This window comes from Dromiciops gliroides, chromosome 3, assembly GCF_019393635.1.
Source record: "Dromiciops gliroides isolate mDroGli1 chromosome 3, mDroGli1.pri, whole genome shotgun sequence".
NCBI classification, from domain to species: Eukaryota; Metazoa; Chordata; class Mammalia; order Microbiotheria; family Microbiotheriidae; genus Dromiciops; species Dromiciops gliroides.
In genome coordinates this window covers 281,676,139-281,694,554 of record NC_057863.1, presented here as the reverse complement: position 1 = coordinate 281,694,554, position 18,416 = coordinate 281,676,139, and the positions used below count along the sequence as shown (strand labels likewise).

The following is an 18,416-nucleotide window of genomic DNA, read 5'->3' as shown; positions in this document are numbered from 1 at the left end:
CTTTACCAAATGATAAACACAACTTTTCCAAAAGAATTATAACATATTGGAGCTAAAAGAGGCATTAGAAATTATATTGTCCAACTGCATTAGAAAAAATATTGTCCAAATCCATTTGACAAATGAGAAAACTGATGCCAAGACAAATTAAATGACTTGCATTAAGAGTCAAAGCTGATAGGTGGCACAGTGGATAGAGCACCGGCCCTGGAGTCAGGAGTACCTGAGTTCAAATCCGGCCTCAGACACTTGACACTTACTAGCTGTGTGACCCTGAGCAAATCACATTGCTCTGCAAAAAAAAAAAAAAAAAAAAAAAAAAGTCAAAGCTGAGACTATATTGTAGACTAAGTGATTTTCCTCCAAAAATTCTGCTCATGTGAATACTTATTATTTAGTGTGTAGCTATTTTGGTGGGAATGAACCAAAAGGAAGCAGGCATAGATTCATGTCTATCAACTGAGTATGAACTCTATTCAGTTACATACCCATCTAGTGGGTTTCCTTTTGTTGAGTCCAAATTGTCATGCACCTTTTCCAAGAACTATGGCATGTAACAGAATTTTAAAATTTACTATTGAATCTGGTTACTTAATGTTTGATGTTTTGTTACATTACAATTATAGATAAACATAAACTGGTCTAGTTATATAATTTGTTATATAGGTTGTTTCAACTCAATTTAGATTTGATATAAGTGATTCTTATCACAGTCGAAACGTGTAATTCTGCTTCTGGCAACTTCACCTTGCTTTTCCCTTAATCTTTCACCCATATCATTATCCACATATTTATTCTATCCTAATTTTTAAAGACTCATACATAGAAAGCTTTACACAAAATTCATAGTAAGTCCACTCACCGTAATAATTCCTATTAAAGAGCAAGAATTCCTCTCAAATAAAATGAAGAAGAAATAGGAAAAGTGATAAGTTAAAAAGAATTAGGAGTAAATTAAGAGCAAATAACCTGAATTGTGTTATATATCCTGGTTCAACTAAGGGAAAATGAAAATAACTAGTGTAAATGCTACTTAGCTAAAATTGAATCTACAAATTAACTTATTTTTTAAAAAAAGTAATAATTATGCAAATTTAAGCAAGTGTTTTATTTGAAACATTCCAATGAAAAGCAGATAAAAATGAAGAATACAGGAGTCAATGAAGAATATATTGAGAACACATAATAAACAGAGAATGAAGTAGAGTACAGATGTTTGGATAGTTGGAGAATACGAAATAGCAAAAGACCTTTATTCTGCCCAATTAAAATTAATAGCAATAATTCATGGAAAATTAACATTATTTTAAAATGCTAAACATTTAGAGAAATTATTTCTTTAAAATCAAGTATAGATTTAAACCAGTTTGGTGACTACTCAGAAAATAACCAATCCATTATCCCTAGTCAACTATTTCTTTCCTTTTTTTGCAGGGTAATGAGGGTTAAGTGACTTGCCCAGGGTCACACAGCTAGTAAGTGTTATGTCTGAGGCAGGATTTGAACTCAGGTCCTTCTGAATCCAGGGCTGGTGTTCTATCCACTGCGCCATCTAGCTGCCCCCTAGTCAACTATTTCTTGAAGGTATTGTGCACTTGTATTAAAATTAATAAAATGAGGATTATTTTTTATTTTCTTGGTGCAAATTATTGTTTCCCTCAGTGAATAAACACAAATCTTAAGCCACATTTCAATGGAAAAAAAAATACTCTAAAGAAGATTTATTGATTAGTATGAAGGAATGCAACTATGACTTTTGTAAAAGAAAATAATTAAAGGATTTTAGAAATGGAAACCTATAAATATATAAGAAAATAAAATGATAGTACTTGTTTCTTTATAATCTGCCTTATCAATTAGAGTTTTAAATTTAATGCCATGTTTTCATAAAATCAATAAAGATGGCAGGCAAATCCAAAATTGAAATCTAGGGTAGAAAATTTGTTGAGATTTTCAGACATTTTTAAAAAATGTTGAATCCTTAAGGTATACTCTTTAAAATTATGATAATTTGTATAGGCAAATAATTATGTACATTTTAAATCATTTCCTAAATTCCTCCTCATTAAGGATAATTACCTACTTATTATCACCTTTATATTATGTTACAAATTTACATAAAAGGCAAAATAACATTTTAATTATCTAACTATTTAATAAAATCTACTAAAGCCCCAAGTTGGCCCCAGTAATAATAATGGAATCCATTTAATTACCATTGCATTAAGGATTTAGTTGGTAAAACCCCAAATTCTGAACTTGTTTGGTAGAATACTACACTATTAAACCAGAATTTCAAATCCACTACCTCAGTGCCAGGTAATGAGGGAGAACATTATTCCAAAATTGTTTTGAATCTGATAATCCATTCACCAAATGGTGCTTTGACTGTGATTTCATTTTAGACCTCTGCACATTATTGTCTTTCATCTCTGACTTAGTACCATAGTTTCTTAGGTACAGTTTATTTTTGTCATATTTTATTTGACTCACCTTTTTCTCTTCCTCATTTCCACCCTTTCCCTCCTCTTCATGGTCTTCTTTTTCACCCCCCCTTTCATCATCTTCCTCTTCTCCTTCATATTCCCCCTCCTCTTCCCCTTCTTCCTCTTCCTCTTCCTCCTCCTCAGCTTCCTCTCCCCCCTCCTCTTCTTTCTCTAACTCTTTTTCCTCCTCTTCCCCCACCTCCTCTTCTTCCTCCTCCCCCAACTCCTCCTCCTCTCCCTTCTCAGCCTTTTCCTCCTCCTCTTCCTCTACTTCTTCCTCATTTTCCTTAAATTTATCTTCTACCTCTCCTTTATCCCAGTCCTCTTCCTCCCCCCACCAAACCTCTTCCTCTTCTTCCTCTTCCTCATCCAATCTCTCTATCTTTCTCTTATCTATCTCTTCTTCCTCCTCCCCTTCTTCCTCCTCTTCTTCCTCCTCCCCTTCTTCCTCCTCCTCTTCTTCCTCCTCCTCCTCTTCCTCCTTCCCCCACTCTGGTCCTTTGTTGACTTCAGGACCCTCTTCCTCACATACTCTTTCATCTCTATTCTCAGTAGTTTCCAGCTCATCTTCCCCTCCTTCCATTTCCCACTGATTTCCCTCTACTTCACTCACCTCTGCATTTTCCTCTCCTTCACCTGTCTCTGGCTCTGCTTCTTCCTCTTCTGCTTCATTTATAGCCATATTTTCCTCATCTAAGGAAACCAAAGCTTCTTCATGCTCCTCTTCCTCCTCTGACCCCCCTCCCTTCACCATCTTTTCTTCTTCCTGCATCTCTAGCACTTGGCCATCTCCACCATCATCCTTGGCATCTACTTCTATTTTTTCCTCTTCAGCCTGTTCCTCGTTCTCTTGCTCACTACCTTCTAGGTTACACAGCTGGTCATCTATCTTTTCACTATCTTCTTTTTCTTCATTATAACACTCCTTATTTGACTGAGATTGCTTAACATTCTCAACCACATCCTGTTCACTATCATTTTCACCCTCCTTGCTGTTTTCTGACTCTACTAAAGATTCTTTTTCATTGTCAGAGCTTTTATCTTGTTTCTCATCTGTAAGTTCTTCAACAAAGCCTTCATTTTCTTCATCTTTAATTTTAATTTCACTTGTCCCACTATGTTCACTCTGGGGAAGTTCCTCCTTTTCATCTTGCTCCTGTGGACCATCAGATGATTTATTATCATTATTTTCTAAGTCCTCTCCTCCCTTCCCTTCTTCCTTAAGAACTTCCATTTCTAGTTGCTGACTTGTGTCTTGTTCTGTTTCATTGTCAGAAGCTATTTCTATTGTTTCTAAATTCTTCAGAGTACTTCCTTTATCACTTTCCTCCTCCAATACTCTCTCACAGCTCTCACCAATATTGATTAACTCATCTTCATTTTTAAGTGTCTCTTTCTTTGAAATTTCTTTATCAGGGTTTGCTTTTGGTACAAACTGGGCTGGGTCACTATTTATGGGCTTGGCTGAAAGTGGCTTAGCTACTGTTGCTTCCTTCATAAGCATCTCCTCCTCCTCCTCCAAAGACTCATTCTCTGTCTGCCCCTCTTTGCTTGTTTCTGACATCTCTTCAACTTCGCTAACTTTTTCACATTCAGTCTCAGAATTGTTTTCAGTATAAAATTCATGTTTCTTCTCTGTCTCGGTTGTTTCAAGATTCTGTAAATTTGATGAATTAATTATCATACAATACTTGACTGATAAAAATACCTTATTTACTCTAAGAGTATGCTTAGATTTTTAGATTTTTCACTATTAAAATAAAAATCTCCAATTTCACTAGTTTTTTCTCCATTTTCATAATCTATACAAATTGCTTGTGGTAGAATTAATTTACCACATTTAAATTTACTGTGATGTACCTGTGTCCCCTATTTCAAAATTTTTACATTCTTTTTTATTTTATTTTTATTTTTAGTGAGGCAATTGGGGTTAAGTGACTTGCCCAGGGTCACACAGCTAGTAAGTGTTAAGTGTCTGAGGTCATATTTCAACTCAGGTCCTCCTGACTCCAGGGCTGGTGCTCTATCCACTGCGCCACCTAGCTGCCCCCAAATTTTTACATTCTTAATGTTTTAATTTTCTCACTAATGATGCTCTTCTAAATCTGAATCTATTCTTCTAGACTTTGAAATTTAGACTTTTTAAAAGAACCAGAAAATTTAGAACACTACATAAAAGATCCATTTTAATCTTTCCATCTTCCTCATGTTTCAGTTTTACATTTTTATTTTTCTTCAATTCTATGAGAAGCACAAAATTAAAAAGAAAAGAATAAATAAAAGTGTCAAAGGAGAAATAAAATTTGTAAAAAGAATGATGATTTGATGGAATGCAAACATCATGGAGCAAAGAAGGTTTCAAATGAGATCATTTTTTCAAATTATACCAGACAAAAATGAATTATCTTTCAAAACATAATTTTCTGCTCACTTAAAAAGTTTTGGCTTGTTCTCTTTGCCAGTTTTACTGTGCTGATTTTTTCTGGATCAGACTTATAACTTCATCAGTTTACAAAATTCCGAGTGTGGAAATCTCCACAAATGCAACTCAAAGGTAACATAGTATTCATGTTATTCCTAGGTCACTGAGGGGTGACTTGCCCATTCATGATCATTTAGCCATTATGTGTCAGACAAACAAATTAAACCTAGGTATTTCTGATGCCGAAGGTGTAGCTTCTTACATTGTTCAATGGAAAGAGCACTAGAACTATGATCCTATAATATATTAGGTTATTTAATTAAGCCATCTTACATGAGATACAGAATGGAGTAATGGAGAGAACTGGTATAACCTAAATAGAAGTCCAGCCTCTAACACACACTTGGCCTCATGACCCAGGGCACGTCATTTAACCTCCAAATGATCCAGGCAACTCCTGGAAACTACTATAAAGAGCAGAACAGGTGCTGAGGAGCAATGGAAGAGGTAGTTTCCTCACCAGGAAGCCTTCCTATATGAATGAATCACAGGCTCATATCAAAACATTAAAACTTTACAAATTCATAATCTATTAATTTAGAATTTATTTTTTAAATGATCCAAACTGGGGAAAGTTTTCTTCTCTCTAACACACACACACACACACACACACACACACACACACCAAGAGAACCCCAGAGTCTGAGAGCAGACACAGTGACAAAGGCACCAGAAGTCTACCTGGGACCCATTTTACTTTCTATACTATCATTACTATCATTTATCAACAAGGTGTGGACAGCTCAATGAGTCCTCCATTTTCATAATTCATAATGTTTTCATTTATGTGATCCTCAGGAAAACATCCATAAGGAATAACAAAAATTTCCTATATTTTATTCCAAATTAGTAAGGGTTTACTTTCTTTTGATAACAAAGGTTTATAATTTTTTCAATTGCTTGCTAGTAAAAATATGCTTTCTATATCTAAGCTCTCACTTTCTTAAATGTCTACAAAAAAGATTGTTAGAGGAGCATCCTCCAAGGTTTTAACTAATATAATATCTTTCCTCACCAATTATAACATGTTTTGTACTTATTTAATCTTTCTTGTTCATTCGACAATTTGGTAATCCATATGCTTTCTCTTTGTAAACTTTAAAGATTTCTTTTCAAAAATAATATTATCAAGGATATTCCCATAATCATACTCAAATTGAACTCTGTCAATGAAGTAATTAAGGATTATTGTAGCTTCCCAGTCGAAACCATTCTATGGATTGGCAAAATGTTAAAATTCTCTAACAATTCATAGTCATCATACAAACTCAAAAGGGAGCAGAAGTGAGAAGAGCAAGAAAGAGAGAGTGAGGAATTACTTGTTAAAAGTTCATAGGTTTCAAGAATGAAGAACCTTTAATATTAAAAAAAATGAATTCATAAAATTTGCTAAGAAACAGTACTAGACCATTGACTAGCAATTAAGAAATATTTGATCTAGCCCAAATCTACCATAAAAAGGAGAAAATGAGGACATAGCAAGATACAATAATATGCAAAGTCACTTAGGCCAATATAACAACAAAAATATTCACATTTATATAAAAAGTTTTAAGATTTACAAAGAGTTTTCTTCACAACAACACTGTACAAGTGTTATACCCACCTTATAAATAAAACTTAGAAAAGTTAACTTATTTTTCTTATGGTCATGGAGCAACTATTCTATCAAATTTACAATGTCATCTTACTGCCTTATGGTCACACTGTCATGGACAAAAAAAGAATGAACAAGACAACAATCCTAAATAGGAAAGATACTACGAAGCCAAAATATTTTAAAAATATTTATATATCCTATGCTGAATAGTATGTGTTGGAGCAAACTCTTTTTTTCCTATGTTCTAAAACACAGGAAAAAATTACCTTTGTTGAAATCTTCTAAGAAACCAGTTTAAAAAAAAAAAGGTCATTTTCTAAATAGATGTTGACAAGTACCATCATTAAATAGCTCTTCGTACTTTACCTTTTGTTTCTGAATTGGTGATAGTCTTAAAGATTGATCAGTGGGATTTAGGCTCATCATATGTGTCTGAAATGAATAAAAATATCTGCTATAAAAATATTGTGATGCCATATAAATAAGTTTCCTTGATAAAAATGACATAAACTAGTTCAACAAATATAATTAATGCTTAATCAACCACACTAATAAAAGAAAAGACGGCTTAGATAACTTAATATGTCAGATAAACCCAAGGTTAGTTGTTCTTCACTTTGGCATGTTATCTCTCTCTCTTTTCAACAAGCTTATTTTTATAATTATATTTACTTAGGTCAATATTAAAACTAGCTGGTATTCTTCTGAATAGTTGTGGTTGGTAACATGATAATTATACTGGACATTAAAGAGGGCCAGAGATTTAAGATTTTTACAGTTAACACACAAGCAGATAACAGAATTTACTAACTCCCTTGATTTTCATCTTGTTTGAGTGCTTTAACAACTGCCTATGACTCTCACCTAACTGCTGTAAAAAATAAAAGAGAAATAAAAGTACCACCCTTGAAACTTTAAAAAGTACTTCTTAGATCTGGTATTTCAGGATTTGGTGCTCTCCCTATCCAGATTTTCTGGGCTTTTATCATATCCCATCTTAAATCAAATCAAGTTAACTCTTAGACTTTCTTTTCCTAGGTTAAGGTCAAGGTGGAATGTAAAGGGAAAATTCCTAACAATCAGAGCTGTCCCAGAATAGGATGGGCATCCTTAGGTTCTCACATACTAGAAGTCTTAAAGTAAAAGCTGTAAATATTTGGATATGTTAGAAAATGTACTCATAATTGAACTAGGTGGACTTTGAGGTCTTATCCAACACATTGTTATTCCTGATGAAGATTAAGATAACATTAGCTTATTAAGGCTATGTTTATTTTCTAGTTTTTTAATTGTATCTTCTACTCATTAATACTATTTTTTTTTCTATTTTGTTAACGTATGTTCCAGAGGTTTTGAACTAGGGTACATTTAGAGTACTAAGAATCAAATTACATTTATTGGTGGTCTAAAAATGTTGTGATCCCTATCACTTTCTGCCTCCTCCCACTCTATCCATCAGCACTGCAAAAATGGAAAGGCTCTACAGAAGAATGAGAATCATCTTATATTTTCATTTCCTTAGTTGCTGACCCACAAAAAGTAATCATCATGTGGCCAGCCTACTGGTAATGTGTCTCTCCATACCTAGCTTGACTGATGCTCAGAAAACAGACATTAGAATGGGAAGAAAGTTTGAATTTTTCCTCTAAGGAATGCTTTAGTTACATATTTTAGTATAATGTCTCAGCATTTTCATTTTCCTTCACAGTTAATGTTTCTCTGATTTGTTTTGACTGATTTGTTTCAAGATGTCATTATTTTCTTGATCTAAGTATGTATATTTTGGTTGTGTTCCCTATTTTTATTGTTTTGAGCTGTAAATGATGTGTTTAGTTTACAGTGGTGTGCAAATTAACTGAAACAAAGGAAAATAATTAATTTCTTGATAGACTATAAAAACCTTGAAGATTTTTACATCTTTAAAAAGATGTAATGTATTATGTTTTTTTCGACATGATTGGACACTGAGTTCACAAGACTTTGACACATACTCTTGATTTATTTTATCGCAATGGATATTAAATATATGTTTGATGATCAGTCCATTTTTCCAAAGACTAGCCTTGATTACAGTTCATGGGTTTTCAATGGGTTTTAAATTAGATGAGTTATCAGTTACCTTCATCTCTTGGAAGAATTTTTTAACTTTTTGTGATGTCTAACATAATGTAAAGTCATGTTACAGTATTCCATTTTCATTTGGGAATTTCTCTAATTTCAGAACAATTCTGCTGCTCTGTATATTAATATGTTTAGCAGAGTTACTCATTCTTTAAATAGGACCAAGACTTTCAGGTTCATTAGAAATAAAGATCCTCAATTATTTTTAGGGGAAGATGTTTTGCAGTCTGATCAAGATGCACAGATCTTACTAGCTCACTTAGACTTCTGACAAGGACTCTAGCATAGCCTTGAATGAAAAAGTTAAGTTTAATCAGTAAAAAATTAAACTTCCTAATATCTAAGACTTTGTGTTGTCTTGCTCAAAACAAGTGTTTTTTTCTTCATAAACAGTTAGCAGCTCTTTTCTAAACTGTTTTCCTTGATGTTCTTTAAACTTCAAGAGGCCCATTCCACACTGTAGTGGAATCAATAACAGTCCTTCTAGCTGTCAAGTACTTCTGATGGTTCTTGCTTGTTTCTGAAGATTTAATTAGGTTATTTTAATGCAATCCTCTGTAAATTCTTGGCAATGTATTCCATTTTGGGCTATACTTTCCTTTACTTTTCAGTACAAAGTTACTATATCATCATGGGTCTGAATGATCTTTGAAATGCTTAACTTTTACACACCTACGACCGAAGTGTGCTCTTCAAGAGATATAACAGTCACACATTTCCTTGGAGCAGTATCTATTCTTAAAAATCCTATAATTAAAACTCAACAAAAGGGAACAACCAAACGTGTTTATGGCATGAAATCTAACACTGAATAGAAAACTAAAGGTAAGGAAACAAACTTAATCAGTTTCCTCTAGTCAAGGTCAGATATTTTGAGTCATCTTAATGTCAATAGAAGCACACACACACACACACACACACACACACACACACACAGAGATTATTACTGTCATAAAGTGAAACCATATTAAAATTATTGCATGCCTCAAGTAATTTACACAGCATTATATATCTACTTTTTAATGTTAATTAAAAACATTTTCTTCCCTAGCACATACATCTATTTTTTTAAAAGTATACTATGGAGGGGCGGCTAGGTGGCGCAGTGGATAAAGCACTGGCCCTGGAGTCAGGAGTACCTGAGTTCAAATCCAGCTTCAGACACTTAACACTTACTTGCTGTGTGACCCTGGGCAAGTCACTTAACCCCTATTGCCTCACACACACACAAAAAAAACCCAAACCAAACCAAACCAAACCAAAAAGTATACTGTGGTGCTAAGAGGAATGAACTCTTTAATGTTCCCATTCAGAAGATGCCAGTAAGTCTTTCAACTAAGTTTTCTATTTGTTTTCACATTTCTATTTTTTTCAATTCATTTCAAATTTTTGTATTCATCCTTTTATTGTTCATATCTGAGAACAGACGTTCTCCTATATATGTATGTATATAAACACATATGTATGTACATACACACATATATATCCTATATCTATGTCTATTTGGAATTCAGTTTCCCTTTATAAATTTGGATGTCATGTCATTTGGCATATATTGGTATTGTTTCATTTTTTGCTGTACCTTTAAGCAAATGGTAGCTTCTAATCAATCATGCAATTGTAAATTTTACTTTGCAAGCTTGAAAATTTTATTATTGAAATTGTGAAAAACACTACATGATTTAGGGTTTAAAGATGACCATCTATGGTTCTGCATAATCTTTTGCTTTGTTCTATTTTCAAAACTTATAGGCAGCTTTCTTTTATCATTTCCTGTCACATTAGGATTTTTAAAAAATGTTAATGTTCTTCTGGGAGCTCTAAATGTTCTACTTTGAAAATAAATCACTTTGGTTTGTATAGAATTCATGCACTGTTTTGAAATTATTTCCTTTTGCTTCTCTTTTGACAAATTTTCTTCCCCTTCTCTATTTGTTATTGATCTGTAATTTTCCCACAGAGCTTCTAATCCTTTGAAGAGATTCTCCATTATGACTTATAATTTGTATATTTATTTTAATTCTCTATTGAAAATTCTGATTTCTGATTTAACTTCTTCCCTAATATCTTTTTTATTCTGGGTGAGGCAGTCGGGGTTAAGTGACTCGCCCAGGGTCACACATCTATTAAGTGTCAAGTATTTAAGGCTGGATTTGAACTTAGGTCCTCCTGACTCCAGGGCTGATGCTCTAGCCACTGTGCACCTACCTGACCCCCATCTCTCCCTTCTCATATCTTCTTTAAAAATTTCATTTCCCTTTGGAACTACTCTATTTTTTTTTCTGCTGTTAAATAACCTCAAACTAGTTTGAAGAATTCTCTTTATGATTGAGGAATTTGGGTTCATTTTTCTTTGCAGTTTATCTGATCATAATAGTCTGAGTTCTCTTAATTTTATTAATTTGGATTGTCTTTGGGCAGGTTGGTAGAGCAGTAGTCAGAGTGCCAGACATGAAGTCAGGAAGACACATCTTCTTGAATTCAAATTTGACTTCAGAAACCTAACACCTGTGTAACCCCAGGGCAAGTCACTTCACCTTATTTGCCTCAGTTGCAAACCTATAAAATGAACTGAACAAAGAAATGGCAAACCACTCTGGTATCTTTGATAAGACATGACTAAAAGAATTGAACAACAATATTTGTGAGAGAGTTTAATGACTAATTATTAATTGGAAGCACACCAGTGGGATCAAATGAGTGAAAGTATTAGAAATCTAGCCCCTCAGAGTCAGAACTTAGAATGCTGAGAGTAGTAATTGCCCCCAGCCTTTGAATGTGAGTGCAAGTTGATGGAGTGGTCTTAGTGGTCGAACTACACTATTATATTTTATATTGTCTACAATACAACTATACTTAATGGATATCATTCAGTTCTTACAATCAAATAATTTCCTAATTAAGCTGATCAAAAGTTGCAGTTTTAATCTCTATCTTATAAATGAGGCCAGGAATTCAAATTATTTATGTGACTTCATCTCTTGCTAATCCTATTTTTTTTTCAACTTTAAGGGACTTGGAGGGTTAAAAGAAAAGAAAGGACCATAAAAATGATTTCTCAGTTCTCAGTCCAGGAGATTATATTACTTGTCACACAGTTTACAATTTAATAACACTATTCATCGATGAGGACATATAGTACTGTGGTTCAAAAACCAGTCCTGGTGGGGAAGCTAGGTGGAGCAAGGCCCTGGATTCAGAAGGACCAGAGTTCAAATCTGGCCTCAGACACTTGATACTTACTAGCTGTGTGACCCTGGGCTAGTCACTTAACCCTCATTGCCCCACCAAAAAAAAAAAAAAAAGAACCAGTCCTGGAGTCAGGAAGACCTGGGCAGTCAAGTCCTACCTCTGCCACATACTCTGAGCAAGTCACTCTAGCCCTCATTGCTCCAGGTAATTCTCATAGTTTCAGAATAGGAGCTGATCTACTTTAGTAGAGGGAGTTTCCTCTTTTTCCTATACCAATGAAATCACAGGCTCATTCCAAAAAAATCCCCAAGACAACAAACAAAGCTGTCTAACAGATACCCAAAGGTCATCAAATCCAGTGCTCTTATCTTACAGGTAAAGTTGAGACCCAGAAATTGTTGACATTCTGTAAACTTTGTTAAGGGACATGTGTGAAAATTATTTCAATATTAGCAAACAATGCTAAGCTTCTAAATCCAATTTGGAACACCAATATATCTTCTAGGTATGCTGATGTCCAAAATAGCTAGTATTTATATATTACTTTAAGGTTTACAAAGCATTTAACATCTCATTTGAACTTCACAACAATCCTGTGAGTGGTCAGTTAACAGCAGTGCTATTTTTTTTTTTTAATGAGGCAATTGGGGTTAAGTGACTTGCCCAGGGTCACACAGCTAGTAAGTGTTAAGTATCTGAGGCCAGATTTGAACTCAGGTACTCCTGACTCCAGGGCTGGTGCTCTATACACTGAACCACCTAGCTGCCCCTAGAATAAGATAAGGAAACTGAGGCGAAGAGGTTAAATTTCTTGTCCATGATCACATTAATATGTCTGAGGCAGGATTCAAAGTCAAGCTTTCCTGAATTCAAGCCATACACTCTATTCATCAATAAGGACGATCAACTTCTAATAAGACACTAAACAAAAAACATCTAAAAAAGTTATAGGGCAGCTAGGTGGTGCAGTGGATAGAGCACCGGCCTTGAAGTCAGGAGGACCTGAGTTCAAATCCGGCCTCAGACACTTAACACTTACTAGCTGTGTGGCCCTAGGCAAGTCACTTAACCCCAATTGCCTCAACAAAAACAAAACAAAAAACAAAACAAAAAAAGAAGTTATAAGCACAGTAAGTGCTCAATAAATACTAGTTGAAATTAAATTGAATTTCATGTGTACTTCAATGCTTATCGTGCACAAATAGAACTCTTACCATATTTAGAACATCAGTAGTATCTCCAAGGCTTCTCTGCTCATTTTCAGGTTCTGACTCTTCTGCTGAAGAACTATTTTTTTCTTTCTCTTGAGTTAGTTCATCTTGAAAATAAAACAATTAAAAATGAAATTTGCAAATATAATATAAAAGAAAACATGCATCTTTAATTAGATTTATTTTTCAGAATGTGTACTAGACTTTTTAAAAGGAATTTTACTACAGAAGCTAAACAAATTGAACATAACACACTCAAAGATAAATTTTTTCAAGTCTATTTTCAATTTAATTGGACAGGGGGCAGCTAGGTGGCACAGTGGATAAAGCACTGGCCCTGGATTCAGGAGGATCTGAGTTCAAATCTGGCCTCAGACATTTGACACTTACTAGCTGTGTGACCTTGGGAAAGTCACTTAACCCTCATTGCCCCACAAAACAAACAAAAAACAAAAAACAAAAACATTGAGCATATTATAATTTAATTGAACAAACATTTATTAAGCTTACTATGTGTAGATGCTATAGATATAAAAATGAAAAATGAAATACTTCCTGAACTCTAGAATGAGCAAGAGCATGAGACTTAGAGTCAGGAAGACCCGAGTTTGAATCTTCATCTACATCCTTACTACCTTGGTGACCATGGGCAAATCACTTAGATTCTCTTAGTCAATGTTACTTTAATACAAATTGAGGATTATAATATTTACAGTATGCATCTTATAGGGTTGTTGTGGATTATGTAATTTGTACTTAAAACACAAATGACAGCAATTATTACTATAGCAATAGGTTTTTTTAAAGATTGCCAAAAGATCCAGTTTAAAAAGGTCATCTCAAGGGCATTTAAAGATGAAAATTGAAGAAAAACAAGAAAAAAAATCCTCAAAAACTATTTTATAATGTTTTCATATCACCTTACCCTGTGTCCATATGAAGAGGTTAGAAACTGAATGAAAAAATGAACAGAAGCCAGAAAAGCAACCAGATTAGACCAAGTTTGGTACTGGATTAGACTATGACTGGTGGGAGAAGTTCTAAGATTTTTGAAGGATTATTTCACAAGGCAATTAAAGGAGAGGAAGATATCAAACACATACAGGAAAAAAAAACACCTCAAATCTTATTAATACCAAAAAAACTAATAGAGAACATCAATAACTACTAATATGTCTGTCTACTGCCTGTACAAATCTTTTATACATCAATCAAGGGTATCTTCAATGAGAGTTAATAGGGAATATGCAGTTTTTTACAAGAAATATATTTGAAGTACTCTATCTTGACTACTATCTTGTAACTGACTAAAAAATATGGAAGACAGAACATTCCATTGGGTTGTTTGTTGATTATGGGAAAAACATTTGATTCAGTAGAGCCTAATGCTGTTTTAAAGCTCTTCCAGCAAAGTTTCTCTCATTCATGCATCAAAATCATTCAAGATCCTTTGAAAGATATTGATAATCAAAATAACCCTGTATGATGACTCACTCTCTGGTCATAAGTATGAAACAAGGCATAAAACAGAGGAAGCTATATGCTTGCCAAAGGATTTCACAGCACTGTGATGAAGAAGATCCAGTGTAGCATCCGACTTCAAGAGGAATGCTCTATGAATAGTGAGATGCTCCATATGCTTTCATCAGTGGACAACATTGTACTTTTGTTAAGCTCCAGAATGCTGCAAAGTTTCTTGAAAAAAATTTGTAACTACTCAAAAGTTTGGCTTGACCATCCATATAGGAAAAAACAAATGGATAAAACCATCTATTGCCCAGATTATGACATAGAGATGAATGGACTACCTGGCACACATATCTCAGACAGAGAGTATAAATTCACAATGACTTAGACCCAGAATAAATCAGGAGAGTGTGGCCTAGACTAACTTGGAGAAATTACAAAGCTATTTTTATGATTCCAAACTTTTGTCAGAAAAAAATCTTATCTTTTTCACAATATTCTACCAACAATGTTGTATGGCAGTAAGGTACAGAATACCACCAGCCCTGAAGAACTGAAAGTCTATTAACACAAAAGGAGATGAAGAGGCACTTGGTGGGAGTGAGCAGGCTGCAAAATATAACAAAGGACTCAATGAAAAACAGGAGTAAAAAGTGTCATTGAAATGTGTGGTAGGAAGAGAAGAGGTGGGGGTAAGGGATAACAGGTAAAGCTACCCTTGAAATGTAGGATAAGATGAGGAAAGCCTTCAGCAAGTTTAATGAACTTATGGAAAGGCATGGATGAAAGTCACATGGGATGGGCAGGCACAAATGTAATCTTCACTGCTGGAGGGATCATCCAAATTGAATAGATCAGAGATTCATTGGAGTGAGTATAATGGAGTGGAGAATACATACACACAAATGCTGTAATACAAATGTATACATAGCAAAGAAGTTATAGCAGCAAGAAAGATTTGAGGATAGAGGGTATACTTGTCTTTAACAGGGTCATGGGAGGTTTCATGCAAGAAGTAGCATCTGAAATAGGCTTTGAAGTTAGGAAGAATTTCAAAAGAGAGAAATGTAAGGAGAGTTGATACCAGGCATGAAGGACACACTGTTTACAAATGCACTGAGGTGGAAGAAGGCTGGAAGAGATTAGGGAATAGCAAGGATTCCAGTTTCACTAGAACGTATGTGAACTAGAGAATTCTAATATAAGGCTGAAGGAAGACTGCAGCTGGAGTGTGAAGGATTCTAAATGACAGGATGAGTTTACAATGCAAAATCACTGAAACTTTTTGAATGGAGAGTGATATGCACATTAGAACGTATGTTCATTTCTTATACAGTAGGAATATTACTTTGCCAGACATGTGGACTGCATGTCAGGAAACTAGTTAAGAGGCTATGACAATGAGCAGAGTAGTAGCAGTAAAAGTGGAGAGGAAAGACCAGTTATTACAGAGGTAGAATGGATATGACTTGGCAGTTGCCTGAAAGTAGAAGGTAGACAGAAGGAAAGAATTTGAGGGTGTAAACCTATAAAACTGGGGAATATGACCATACTGTCAGTAGACAGAGGGAAGACAGAAAGGGCAAATTTGCAGGGGAAAATGAATCATTTGGGACGATGAAACAATGACAGTAGATCCACTCACCACAGCAGTTTGAACGAGAGCCTGTCTTTCTGAGTTCCAGTTTTAAAATGAAGAGACTTGATTAGTTTTTCCTACCTACTTCAGTTCCTGCATGAGATGACAAAAGCCCACCCAAAAGAATGATGATGTGCTAGCTGAGTATCAGCACTAGGACATTCACATATAAGTCTTAAATGTCCTAATGAGATTCATTAAAGGATGTTCTATATCGACAACCAAGGTATCTGGAGTGGGTAGAGATGAGTTGAGTGCTGCCATTCTCCAAAACTGCAGACAGATTAGGATGGTGGCATGGCAGCCCAAAAGGCAGCTTCCTAGCTTTTCTGTTTGGTACAGGCAAGGTCCCATTTCTCATGTGTCTTAAAAATGTTCCCTCCTTTTTTTTGGCAGGGATTAAGGGTGGGGATGGGAGAGATTCCCAGCATGGTGATTGGTGATATCTGCTATCTCCCTCTTCCAGATCTATACTTCAGAATCTTGGGAGTGCTCCAATTAGCTAAGGAAGGTAAGAATGTTTCTTCTCTACTTTCATCCACCACCCTAATCTCCTTGAAGTCTACAAAGAAAATGGTTGTAGAGGATCCTCTTAACTATGATCCCAGGAGCTACTGGGCTATTTGGGCAAGTGAGCACTTATTTATGAAGTTTTAACTGGGGAGACAGAGACTTTCTCAATTAGTCTTAGTGTGATAACTAACTGAAATGAGAAGAAATTAAAACTACATATTTGTACAGAATAGTAAACAATTAATGGGGACATAAGTTAGGGCAGCTAAGTGGCTCAGTGGATAAAGCACCAGCCCTGGATTCAGGAGGACCTGAGTTCAAATCTGGCCTTAGACACTTGACACTTACTAGCTGTGTGAACCTGGGCAAGTCACTTAGCCCCCACTGCCCTGCAAAACCAAAAACAAACAAACAAACAAAAAAGACCTTATTATGAAGGTGCTTCTAACATTTCTCAAAGATTCTACATAGGAATGCTAACTCAACATTCCTCAGAGGATGATGAAAAAAATTCTAATAAATATATAGCCTCAATTATTTATATAAGTATGTGTAAATATCTGGATTATGTAAGTAATGCAAGTTCATTTGCATTTCTCGAAGGAGAGGTTAATAGTTGCAGGTAAAATCTTATAGGAAACATATACATTTTCATATACATCATAAGAAGTGTCACAGTAACCACAAACCAGACACTATGAAATAAAACTTATCAGTAATAGTTTAACAGATCCTATGAAGATGAACTTTTAGGTTTTGTTCGCGAGACACTAACACTGAGATATTCAGCAAGCAATTGGAAATATGTAGCTGGGTCTCAGCGGAAAGGGCAGTTACAGGGAAATATCATGGGAGTTATCTATACAGAGTTTTAAAGGATTACCAAGGAAGTAGTGAATGACATGAGAGTGGCCAAGATAACTAAAGCAGTGTGTGCAGAAAGAGACCAGATATGCAAGGGAAGAGCTATGGGGGATCTAAATTTAGTGGAAAGCCCTCCTGGTCAGAAGAAAGACGAGGAATTGGGGGAGAAAAAAGGTGAAGTTCTTAAAGAACAGGGAGTAGAATCAGAAGAGAACCAGAAGAAGGAGGCTATATGATTGGCAAGAAGTCAGAGTAGTTTTCTTCAACAAATCTCTCCAACCAAAAAACTTCAAAAAAATCGCTCCAGGCAATAACTAAAGTTGAAGTCACAAGAATCAAAGGCAAAAAATTAGAGGAAAATGGAAGAGGAAAGCAGGCTCCACAGAATAGAAAAATCACAATTTCACTTGAAATCCCCTCCTCCTGTTCTACAACATATGTAAATATGCTTACTATATTTGATGTCTGTTAAATTCAAAATTAAAAAAAAATTCAAATAGAAGACAATAACTAAGGGAAGTTTTTTTTAACCAAACAAAGAATATAAGAGATCACAAAAGATAGAATAAACACTTTCAGTTATACTAAATTGAAGAGCTTTTGCAGGAAGAAAATAGAAACCGCTAGGAAAAGAAGGGAAATTGTCACCTGGGAAAAAAGTTCAGTTTGGACATGCTGAGTTTAAGATGCTCCAGGACATATGTTTTGCAATGTCCTTTAGGCAAATGGTGATACAGGACTGGACATTCAGGGGAGAGACTGAAGGTGGATATATAGAGATTGAGGTGTCATCTGCATCAAGATGATATTTACTCATTGAGAGTTGATGAGGTCACTAAAA

General features: G+C 34.9%; 1 protein-coding gene across 6 annotated transcripts in view; it reads right to left on the bottom strand.

Moving 5' to 3' along the window:
- RPGR (retinitis pigmentosa GTPase regulator) overlaps nt 1-18,416 on the bottom strand; it is an 88,899-nt gene that overhangs the window by 29,174 nt on the left and 41,309 nt on the right. For 3 of the 6 annotated variants that reach the window (XM_043991845.1, XM_043991846.1, XM_043991847.1), the window contains 3 exons: nt 13,096-13,199; nt 6,935-7,000; nt 290-3,642 (listed from right to left, as the gene is read on the bottom strand). In XM_043991845.1, the coding sequence (XP_043847780.1) occupies nt 2,305-3,642; nt 6,935-7,000; nt 13,096-13,199 (1,508 nt within the window). In that variant the 3' untranslated portion in view covers nt 290-2,304. Of the gene's footprint in view, nt 1-289; nt 4,144-6,934; nt 7,001-13,095; nt 13,200-18,416 lie in introns of those variants that run through there. The other 3 variants (XM_043991843.1, XM_043991844.1, XM_043991842.1) reach the window with 2 other exon arrangements.